This window comes from Carassius gibelio, chromosome B14 (assembly GCF_023724105.1).
Source record: "Carassius gibelio isolate Cgi1373 ecotype wild population from Czech Republic chromosome B14, carGib1.2-hapl.c, whole genome shotgun sequence".
Classification (NCBI taxonomy): Eukaryota; Metazoa; Chordata; class Actinopteri; order Cypriniformes; family Cyprinidae; genus Carassius; species Carassius gibelio.
In genome coordinates, this window is record NC_068409.1 from 20,319,770 (window position 1) to 20,331,613 (window position 11,844).

Sequence of the window (11,844 nt, forward strand, 5' to 3'; positions counted from 1 at the left end):
TTCTGCTCGTCACATTTCTTCATTATCATTGGCTAAAGCTATTACGTCCGCTCTATATTGGGCGGGACTGCTACTTCAAAATTTCAGCGGCTGTGCACCTTTTGTTGTTGACGTTCGAGCGCATTGAAGTTTTAGTTTAACTAATTCTACATTTTTATAGGTTTTTCCACGGTATTTGAGGTATCGACCCCTTTTGTCGGTCATGTCTTTCTCAAGAGCTCCATTAAAGAGATTTAACGAGCATGTCGGTAAGTTTCTCGTCTCTTCTCTATTAATTTATGCGACGTAACGTTAGCGTTAAAATGAATCTGAGAGTAACCGTTACGTGCTTTAAACAGTTGAATTATAAAAACAAATTATTAAAGTTATATTAATGTAGTTATCTGCTTACGTTAGTTCTCACTGTCTAAACCAAGCTGAACTTTATAATTTCATACAGCTTTCTATTAAACGGCTGTTTTCTTTCAGCTGCGATTTGTCAGTTCTCTGGCAGAGTTTATCAGATAACTTAAACACAGGCTTTACACAACCGTAATTACAAGTTGTGCAGTTATTTCACAAAATCACAATCAAAAGTCACATAATGACTTGCTGCCGCTCATGTAACGTATTTTACACAGCTGAGAGTGACGTCACACGTTAAGACCACAGACTGTATAAGACATGTCAGATGTCTCCCAGATAATGAGATGTTCATATTCATAGCCTTTATTTGTTGATCCTTGACGTATTATTTTCGTATCTTTAGGTTGTGCTCCTCCACCTGGTACATATGATGTGAAGTCTGCTGATGTGAAAGGAACTGCATCATTTCATAAAGCAGAGCGCTTCAGAACTGCTCCACAAAGTGAGAACAGATGGTGTTTAACTGGCGTTTGAGTTCAAATTTTCATTTGTTGGTTATAAACGAGAAGCTCTACCTTTCAATAACATCATTTTTCTTTTAAAAATGCTGATCAGCAGCGGTACCCTTGCCATCCCCCTCCAAAGAAGTACCCATGTCTCCTGTTCGGAGGACCATGTCTGTTGATGGTTTGGTAAGAGATGTACATGTGATTCAACCATACCTGAATAATTAGTTAATTAAAAGATGTGCAGAAAAATGTAGAAAAGCATAAGAAAACTTATTAAATGCCTCTATTCTAACATTTACTTCATGCAGTGCCAAATCTGTACAAACTAAAATATTTTGAATAATGTTTCTACTCTTTTTTTGTCCTTATAATGAAAGTCTAGACTACATTATCCCTTACCCATTTCAAAACATAATTAGTGTTAGATGTTTTATTTAATAGCCATGTGTTTTAAGACCTTGGAAACCTCTAATAAATGTTAATTTGGGTGAACATGTAGGCTCTTGTCACTTTTTCCGAATTATCAAAGTCTCTAAAAAAACTTATTCATTATTTGTCAGTCTGGTGCAATGATCATTATGCTGTTTTACAATTTGCTTTTCATGTTGTTTTTTCCTTATATAGGCTGATGCATTAAGTTCCAAAAAGGACAAAAATGGTTTCACACTTGAGAGGAAACATCAGCGACTACTAGAGAAAGAGGTAGGTTTCAAAATGTTTTCAACATTTCCTAGATGGGCGTCTGTTGCTTTGAGGCCTGATCAATTTCTATGGTCCCTTCTCCTAACCTTGACTGTCACTGATGATGCTGGAGTATAGATCCGTTCTTTGGTGCAGCAGAGAGGAGAGCAGGACCGCAGGCTGCTGACCCTGGAGGAAGAACTGAAGAAGCTGGAGTCTAAATTGCTTGTAGCTGTCAGAGAGAAGACCGGCCTCGCTGCCAATGTGGCTTCTCTCGAGAGGCAGCTCGCGGAGTTGAAGAAAGCAAATGAATTCCTGAAGACCAAGGTGACTAGTCTTTTGGTAGCAGTGTGTTTTCCAGTCTCCATTTAAGTAAACCGCTCCACGTAAACAACTTTACTGAGGAATGCCTTGGCACTTTGATTTTCTCAGGTCTCTGCTGATATCACCAAGAAGAAGATCAATGCTCTTTCCATTGAGCTCATTGAGGCCAAAAATAAACTCGATGCCAAAGACAAGGTCAGTTATCTCAGTCGTTTTAAGCATAGAGAAGAGTTTGTCTTCAAGTTGCTCAGTGTAATTTTGGATTTGTGAACAGGAACTGAGCTTTCTTCAGATCAGCTCAGAGGGGAAAGTAAAGGTCTTGGAAACAGACCTGGAGACTGCCAGAGCAACTTTTAGAGTTCTTGTGGAAAGGAACAAAGATCTTGGTGAGTTACCTTGAGGAACTACAGTATATGCTTGATATGGTATATTTTTGTATCAGTTCCATGTCATATAATCAATCTGACAAGTTTTCGGTGTCTCTATGCTTAAGTTAGACCATGTTCTCAACACAATATAATACTTGCTGAAAACTGCACCGAATATACTGTAAAAATAAAGTGAAACAGAATTTTACACCGTAAGTGTTTCTAACAGTATTGTCTCATGACCTAATTACGTTCCTTCTTTAAATTTAGTGAGTGGTGTCTAGTTATCTTGGAAATCCCAGTAGTTACAGTATATTGCATTTTCAATCCAATTGTATGGAAAACTCGACTTTTTATAGAGTTAAAACCTAGTTGAATTTGAGTGAATTGTTTAATTGATGCAGCTTAACAAATGATTCAGTATTCCTGGAAGACCCTGTGGAGTTTCAGAGTTCTTTTGCTGATGTTATATCGTATCAGTGGAACAAATGCTAGTTTCTTTCAATGTTCTTTTGAGCTTTCTATGTATAAAAAAAAAAAAACTTAAATGTATCATGCTTTCCTCAAAAATATAAAGCATCACAACTGTATCAACATTATTAAAAATGTTGCAAATCCGCATACTGGAATGATTTCTCAAGCATCACGTGGCACTGAAAACTGGAGTAGCAATGCAAAAATTGAGCTTTGCATAACAGGAATAAATTACATCTTAAAATGTGTTAAGGTATAAAACAATTGTTGTACATTGTAATGTTTCATAATGTAGTTTTTACTCTATTTGTGATCAAATAAATGCATCCTTGGTAGGATTTTGAACCAATCTTATTTTTTTTGGGAAGTCGTGGCCTAATGGTTAGGGGGTTGGACTCCCAATCGAAGGGAGTGCATGAACAGCTCTCTCTCCACCTTCAATACCACGACTTAGGTGCCCTTGAGCAAGGCACTGAACCCCCAACTGCTCCCCGGGCGCCGCAGCATAAATGGCTGCCCACTGCTCCGGGTGTGTGCTCACAGTGTGTGTGTGTGTGTGTGTGTGTGTGTGTGTGTTCACTGCTCTGTGTGTGTGCATTTCGGATGGGTTAAATGCAGAGCACAAATTCTGAGTATGGGTCACCATACTTGGCTGAATGTCACGTCACTTCACTTCACTTAAAATTGTATAGGCTTGTAAAATCAGAGACATTTGACAATTCAGACTTTGAGTGGCATAGTTTAGATATAATTTATGTATTTGTTTAAATTACATGAAGAATTTGCTTTTATATATATTTAACTGTTTTTTATTTTAGAGGACCTTCATCAGGAGACAAGAGTCCAAAATGAGCAGCTGGAGAATGAAATGGATAAATTGCACAGTAAGTTTGCATACTAAGATTTGTGTGTCTTATGGTATCAACCGAGTTGGCTACATCTCACTTTCTTTCCTGTGTTCTTCAAATGAAGACATAATCCAGGAGCTGAGGGAGGAAATCAAAGCCCTGCAGAGTTACTTGGACTCAGCAAATGAAGAGATTCAGGTATTGGTTTTGGTCAACAGAATTTGACTCTCCTGAGCCAGATGACATTTACTCACTGCTTAGGTTGAATCATCAGACTTTGAAGTGCTGCTTGGTTTGAGATAAGCTGTCTGTCTCCCTCTCCAATGTCAAAGGATTTGCGGATTAAGCTTCAGGACAAATCCACCGTGGAGCGCCGGTTCTCTGACACTCAAGAGAACCTCAGGTTAGAACTGTGTGTGTTTTCATATTGCTGTTGTTGTTATTGTCAGTCCTCACATCCTCATCCAGCTCTATACGGCTTGTGCAGTGATGTGGAGAAAAAGTTGGAGAAATGTACCAGTGAGCTGCAGGACTGTCAAGATGTGCTAAAAGTAAAGGAAGAGGAGCTGCAGGTCTCCCAGAAGGCTCTAGAAGAGAAGGAGAGGGAGATGGAGCGGCATGTGCAGGACCTCCAGGCATCGCAGGCCTCACTGAAAGAGCTGGAGGAGCAGATGCAGCAGGGAGCGCAGGATCTCGAGGAGTCCCGGAGCGTGGTACGGCTGCAGGAGCAGGAGCTGGCCCGTGTGAAGGAGGTCTTGAGGAGAACGGAGGAAGAGCTGGATCAGCGTGTGGCACTCATGGGGGAGCGATGCTTGGTGCTGGAGGATGAAAGAGGTGAATACGATGTTGCTGTTAATTGCAGCATGAAGTATTTTTTTAAGATGCACATATTGTGAGTTTTATTTGATTGTCTGTGTGTGATTGTGTGCAGCCAGGACTCAGGAGGAGGGTCTGCGACGGGTGCAAGAGCTGAAGGCAGAGATCAGCTCATTGGAGGGGAGTAGGAAGACCGAGAAAGAAGCATACGAAAAGCTGAAGGAGGAACATGATGCATTGACCAGACAGATGGAAGAGGAAAAGGTGAACTTATTAATTTTCACAGCAAAAAAGTAAATTGAATGGGCCTGTTTCGATCAACATTTTTGTTATTTGTAAACCATTCCAAGTGAAAAATTAATATTTGGCTTACACTATAAGTGTTGAACAAAACAATGAAATTGTTAATCACAATTATATGTGTGATACTTTTGTTCTGGGTAGTAGTCCCATTCAAATAAATAGCAGTTGTTTGATTCGCACAAAGTTTGTAATTTTATTATTTTTATGTACTGTATTTGAAATATGCTCATGGGTACTAAACATTTTTTTTTATAAATTGTTTACCCAAAAATGACAGTTATTTACTCACCTTAATGTTCTTCTAAACCCATGAGATATATATATTAGGGCTCATCCAAAATGTTAAATAGAAACCGAAAAGTAAAAATATAAATCTTTTATTTCATTTTATTGACAGACCTCATAGAAAACTAGCACAGAATACAGCACAGAGGAAACATAAATTTGTTTACACGAGTCATTATATTGGGATATTTTTCCTTTTTTTTTTCTCCATTCATTGCAATACATTTATTGTTCATCCCTTTGCGGTGAAGGGCAGTTAAGCTTCTTTTTTTCCTTGTTTTCCAGTATTTCATTAGCTTGAGTATCTGTATCTTTGGACACAACATAGTAAACTCTTTTCCAACATACCATTTTGTGATTAGTTGTGGTACTTTTAGAGGAAAAATCAATAGTGAATAAAGTTGTGACATGATTTATATCTGCATGAGTGGGACAATTAAGTGAAGAGTGCATCTTAATAGACTTTAAGCAGGTTGTACTCCGTCATCTCTCAGTCAGGAAGTCAAAGTCTCCCTGATCGACTTTGTGGATTAGGCTAATGTCTCTTAAGCTCCTCTAATGTGTGTTGCTGCAGACTCACAGCGACTCCCTGGCTAGCATGCTTGAGCGACTGAGAGATGAGACGGAGGCGGAGAAGAGACAGCTCGGCGAGGAGCTGGAGGATGTGCTCGAGGAGCTGTCACAGCTGGAGAAGCAGGAGCATTGCAGTGAGGAGGCCGTCCAGCACCTCACGCAGAAGAACCAGACACTGGAGCAAGAGCTGAAGAACACTTGTGCAGAGTTAGAGAAGTGAGAACTTACCATTTCTAACTGAGTCGAGATTGATCGCATCGCTTTGGTAAAAACTGACCAGTGTTTGGTTCTCCTTGGGCAGGAAGTGTGCTGAGATGCAGGCTTTAGAAGAGGCTCATGTGATGACGATCAAAAAACTAGAAGAGGATCACAACAGCTGTCTTGCTAAGCTGGGAGATGTGGCTACTGACTTTGAGAGGTGTTACTTTAAATGCTTTTTCGTTTATTAAAATGCTGTCCATGGACATTTCAAATGAGTTTCTTTAACAGTTCTTAATCTTCCCACCTAAGCATCATTAAATTAAGTGTCGGCATCAAATATTTTCTCATTAAATTCCAAAAGCACAAGACTGTTTCTGGGTGAGCAGAAGGAGCAGGCCCAGGCTCAAGCCCATCAGCTGCACGAGGAGATGAACCAACTCAAGCAACAGCTGCAGCAGGACCAGCAGAAACTCATAAGCTTCCAGGAAATGCAGGATAAACAGCGAGAGGAGCATGCTAGGTCAGTATCCCGCCTCAGAGGTTTGCAGTATTTATCTGCTATGTTTCCCATATATAGGCAACTCCTTCAGAGTTAGTAATGTGGTCCAAGGTTACGAAGACTAATGTTCAGTCAGTTATTACCACAAAATAAATAAACAAGGTGATGAGGATATTGTAATTGACTAATCAATATTTGTGTTTATATCTTCAAATGTATTTTACATTTAAATATTGAATAAAATAAGGGTCAATATTTTATTTTTATTTTTTTTTAGATTTATACGTCATCTGAAAGCTGAATAATTAGGATAGGTCAATATTTGGCCAAGATACAACTATTTGAAAATCTGGAATCTGAGGGAGCAAAAACATCAAAATATTGAGAAAATTGCCTTTAAAGTCCTTACATGCGGTAGTTTAGAAAATATCTTCTAAAAATAACGTCTTAATATTCTAATGATTTTTGACCCATGCAATGTATTTTTGAATATTGCTACAAATATATCCGTGCTTAAATTAAAGCGTAAATAAGTTAGTATTGCCCCCCGAATGACGATAAATTGAAAATATTTAATTTATTCTATTTATTTTTCTTTATATGCAGATTTAATAGATAATCCACAATTTTCAACACTTAAAATTTTTTAATATATGATTGCTTGTAATTTTATATTTGATTTTATGATTCCTTTTGATGGCGACTATCTAAATCTTAAAGTCTTCTTTATCCATACTTACTTTATATCCACATTAATGTGAAAGCAGCATAAAAAAAAAGTTTTTATATATATATATAAAATGTATATATATTAAATAACTGCATTTTATTTTTTTGTTAACAGCTTAAATGGCGAATATTAATATGTAACATTTTTGCCATCCCTACTACTCCCATTAAGGCATACTTCAACTGCCGTACTATTCAGAATATACACCGTTTTGAAATGTCTGTCAACATTTAAGTGATTGATAACTGCTGGTGGTTTTGCTGTGCTACAGGATGCTTTTAGAAGTTCAGACTAAGCTGGCTCAGAGAGAGGAAGAGTTGAAGCAAGCAGCAGAGACTCTGAGTGAGGAGCTGAGACGCCTGCAGGCGGAGGTGGAGCGGGAGAGAGGAGAGCGAGAGCAGGCTCAGGCCCAGCTGGAGAGAGAACAGAAGAGGAGGCAGTCAGTAGAGGGCTGTTCTGCAGAAACCAGCAGGCTGCAGGGCCGCGTGGAGGAACTGGAAGAAGAGGTCTCTGAGCTGAACAGGCAGGTGCAGGAGGAGAGAGACGCTGTTCGGCATCACGCTGTTGAGTGGCAGCAGGAGAGACAACAGCTATGCAGACAGATGGAAGAGGAAAGGCAAGACTATCACAAACAACTCGCAGAGACTCAGCTGCAGAGGTGAGAAAGTTACAATGCACTCAACTGGGTCTCTAGTCCATCATAGTGTCCTCATGCACTATGACAGGCAGTGCTCAGTTGAAAGAGTAATCTATTTTTTTTAATGCCATATTGTTCATTCACTCCCAGCACATGTGATGTGGAGACCGAGCGCTGGAGAAACTTGTATGAAGAGCTCTATGCTAAAGTTAAACCATTTCAGGTAGGCAAGGATTACATTGAATGTGCCGAAATTTTTTTTTAGTACATTTATTATTTACTTTTTATTTTCTTCGCATAACTTATGTAAAGATTAAGTTGGCTTTTTATTTCTTCTCTTTTTTTTTTTTTTTTTTTTCCCGAAATTAATCCTCTTTATTTTGTTCCCTTTATACAATTAAACTGGTTTTAAAATTTTCCCCCTTAGAATTTTTTTCCCCCTTTTTACTTTTTTTTTTTTTTTTTTTTTTTTTTTTTTTTTTACATTTTTATAAATGGGTTTTCCATGTCTTTTTTTTGTTGTTGTTCTTTAATATACGTTTTCTCATTTTCTTATTAATAGTTTATTTAATTGTTTGTTTGTTTTTTCTTTTGCAAAATCCAGTAAGTTTGTTTTAATTTTCTGCTGATTTATCTTCTCTTTGGCTTTGATAATTAAAATACACATGAAATAAAAGTTTACAATATTTATTTTGTTAGTTCACATTGTTAGGCTTAGGGCCCTATTTTAACGATCTAAACGCAAAGTGTAAAGCGCAGGTGCACTCAGGCTGTGTCCAAATCTACTTTTGCTATTTTAACGACCGAAAAACGGTCGGTGCGCATGGTCTAAACGGGTTGTCCCTTTTCTCTGAATGAGTAATGGGTGTTTTCTGGGCTTAACGTGCAATAAACCAATCAGAGTCTCATCATCCATTTCCTTTAAGAGTCAGTTGCACTCGTGACATGATAGATTTGCTATTTACACGGTGGAATTTGGCAAGCGCAAAGACAGAACGTGTCAAATGCGAGCAAATAGATAGCCTAATTCTGATACATGCGATAACTAATATATATATATATATATAATATATATAGCCTACACAAAATTCTTTATGCACATGCAATCCTTTAATTTTTAATATTTGGCATGTTTGTGTGCTGCTGTGCGTCCCTGTGTTTAATAAACAGCGTGTACGCACGTTGTGGACACACCTATACTAACACGCTCTTTAAATATTTTTATTACCTTTTTTTCATTTCATTTTTTTTGCTTAAAGAGACCTTTGCTTGTAACAAGCTTCACAATGAAACTTAGTGAATAGTAATAGCAAAGTGCTTTTACTATTTAAATGTGCTAGATGAATCCTGCTTCTTCTGGTCTTCAGGAACAGCTGGACCACTTTGCAGCAGAGAGGAACGCTTTGTTGAATGAGAAAGGAGCCACGCAGGCAGAGTTGAACAAGTTAGCCGATGCCTACGCCAATCTGATGGGTCATCAAAACCAGAAACAGAAGATCAAACACTTGGTCAAAATAAAAGAGGAGAACTTGGAGCTCAAACAAGTAAGGCATTAGTCAGAAGGGAATGGTCATTGTTTGACTGATGTTTGTGCTATGTAGCTGAGCATGTTTGTGTGTTCTGCAGGAAGTGTCCAAGCTAAGGGCACAGGTCTGGAAACAGAAGCAAGAGCTGGATCGGCTCAAATCCAGTCAGATGCCACAAAGATTCAACCCCAGCAAGGCTTTCAAACAAAACCTCAAAGAAAACCAGCAGCCCACCTCAGCTCTTACACAAGGTGAGTAACTCGAGAACAGTCAACTGACTTGCTACACATTTCATATTATCCGTGTATGTCCTTTTTATTATAAGTTTAAACTCTAATTATGTTTTTTCTTTGTTTTCAAGGCAACAAAAATTTGTATTAAACTATCACTCATGGACTACCTTTGTAATGCCCGTAGCCTATGGATGACTTTGCAACAAACACTATGATGGTCAAATGTCCTGACTGTGCCTCTGACAATAATTTGTTTTATTTTGTATATGAATTTCATACTGCGGTGTTACCGTTATTGTCACTCAATATCCATGTGTAATTGACAACCCCCCCCCCTTTTACATGTTGCTCTTGATTTGGCTACAGTGGTGAAAATGTGCTTTTATGGGCTTAGATTCACAGAATGTTCTGTTACCTGGTTCTGTTCAGCAATGGGCAGCTATTGTCTTAAACCCTTTAGTTCAAAGTTAGCCCACTCTCTGTTCAGAAGTCTTCACAGAGCCGTGTGAGGAGCTGTTTTGTTTAACTTGCTCATCTTTTCTATAAAAGTTTAGTTTTTGCAATATTTTTTGTCATTTTAATACTTAGTTTGTTTGTTTGCTTTGTCTGTCACTGGTCTTAAAGAGATAGTCCATCAAAAATACAATGCAAGTCAGTGGGAAAGATTCTTCAAAATATCATATTTTATGTTCCACAGAAGAAAGTAGTACAGGTTTGGACTGACTTGAGGGTGAGTAAACGCATCTTTTTTGGGTGGACTGTCCCTTTAATGTAAAAACTACAGATGCCCATTTAATGAAAAAGTATTTTTTTTATTTTTTTTTAAGATTAAGTTTCTATATAGATTTTTAATGTTTTTATTAAAAGAACAGAACGTGTGAATGGGATCTTTTAATATAAAATACTTGCTTTTCTCTTTATTTGCTTTGTCACTGGAATTTTTATACCACAATTATTACACATTTTCTTACTGTAACATCCATTTCTCATCAGTTTGAGAGCCTAAACTCATGAGAGTCCCAGCAGAGGGTGCTACAACACAAGGGAAACCACAACATGTTTCTATCACCCAGTATTCTTTGGAAGGAACCTTCCTTTATTCTACAAGCCTCCATTAAAATTGACAAGCAAACAATCAAGCAAATACTTCTTGCATGTAATGATCCTTTATTAAAATCATTAACCTTTACACAGCATGTCAGCTTGTTCAGCTGCAGTAGTCTTCCAGCTGGTAGATGGTGCAGGGCCTGTGGCAGCACCGTTCCACAATCCCTCTCTTCATCTTCATCACCTTCTGCTTTAAAGGATCAGCCTCAGCTACTTCGTAATCTGCTAAATTTGAGAGCAAGGCTGGAAGAGGAAGTGAACACTTAACATTAGAAATCTTCCACCATTTAAAAACCGTACATGTGCATTTACAGAATGTCCTCACCCAGCAAAGTCTCCAGGTCCCTCCTGCTTCTGCTGGAGTAAAAGAAGCCTCTAGGCCCACACACAAGGTAAAGCGCGTCCACCAGGTTGGAGCCGCACAGATGCTGAGATGGAGTTGAGAGTGATCCAGGCAGGGAGGCCAGCAGCAGGACTAATGCTGCTGCCTGGAGCAACAGGACCATGCTGGGCAGAAGCTGTGGACATGTACTTCCTGGAATGAATGCATAAATATGTATGAATGAAGAGCACGGTTTTAAGTTAAACTGATGAAAACACTTAATGATTTGGTTCTTTCCACGTTTTTGCAAGCTTTTATCAACTAGAAAAACAACCAAAATATGTTTGGTTTCCCACTTACCTTTCCTGGGTGAGCACAGTCTATCCAGAGTGGTCAGGATTGGGATGAATCGTGCTGCTTATATAGCTTCCCATTGCCAGCCCTCGCTCTTGATGGCATCAGCGGAAAAACAAAAGTTCCCGTGTAATGACATGACTCCGTGTGCATGTCACCTCGCTAAGAAGTATTAGGAACACATCAGATAACTGTAATGGGCTTTATTACGATCAGCTTAAAATGTACAGGTCAGGAGAGTATTTCAGTTAGGTATACTATCATTTTATCTTGCTGAATTGTTTATTGTACTAAACAGCCAATCAGGATGCAGGTCCTTGAGGGCAAGTGCGAGCAGGAAGTAGTTCTCAGATGTGTGAGGATTTATAATGAAAGTGGGCCTATGGAGAAAGGGTGCGGAGGTGTCTAAAGCGGCACAAGGCCTTCTGAAAAACAGACTCCTGGGGAAAATGTGTCAAGTTGCAGTTGAAGAGCATCAGCATCTTCACCTTTTAAGTTTCTTCAAGTGTTAACACTGAGGGACACACGGATGACCCGTCTAATGGGACCCCCTGAGGAAAAACAATGTGCTCTTTCAGTCCTCCCTTCATCTGTATGTTATAAAGCCGTTATCAGGGGGCTGTGAATGGAGCTTCAGTCAGACTTTTAATGAATTACCATATTAACACAAAGCAGACAGGTCACCTTGAAAAACGAGATTCTAGGAATC

General features: G+C 38.7%; 2 protein-coding genes across 3 annotated transcripts; one reads left to right on the plus strand and one right to left on the minus strand.

The window, feature by feature from the left end:
- The first annotated feature begins 69 nt into the window (after positions 1-69).
- On the plus strand, positions 70-10,272 carry LOC127971916 (hyaluronan mediated motility receptor). Of its 2 annotated transcripts, none has more exons than XM_052575243.1 (20): positions 70-248; positions 749-847; positions 961-1,037; positions 1,479-1,556; positions 1,674-1,862; positions 1,968-2,054; positions 2,134-2,245; positions 3,520-3,585; positions 3,674-3,747; positions 3,882-3,952; positions 4,037-4,383; positions 4,481-4,629; positions 5,528-5,742; positions 5,828-5,944; positions 6,089-6,247; positions 7,228-7,614; positions 7,744-7,816; positions 8,961-9,137; positions 9,220-9,370; positions 9,481-10,272. In XM_052575243.1, the coding sequence occupies exons 1-20, from the start codon at positions 203-205 to the stop codon at positions 9,498-9,500; spliced, it is 2,694 nt and encodes an 897-aa protein (XP_052431203.1). In that variant the 5' UTR covers positions 70-202; the 3' UTR covers positions 9,501-10,272. The 2 variants fall into 2 exon arrangements, with proteins under 2 accessions (XP_052431203.1, XP_052431204.1); XM_052575244.1 differs by having other exon boundaries at positions 964-1,037.
- A 270-nt stretch (positions 10,273-10,542) lies between these two features.
- insb (preproinsulin b) lies at positions 10,543-11,505 on the minus strand. The gene is made up of 3 exons (XM_052575245.1): positions 11,142-11,505; positions 10,785-10,994; positions 10,543-10,702 (listed from the first exon to the last, which is right to left on the minus strand). Exons 2-3 carry the CDS (start codon positions 10,963-10,965, stop codon positions 10,560-10,562), a joined length of 324 nt encoding a protein of 107 aa, XP_052431205.1. The 5' UTR covers positions 10,966-10,994; positions 11,142-11,505; the 3' UTR covers positions 10,543-10,559.
- Between the last annotated feature and the right edge of the window lie 339 nt (positions 11,506-11,844).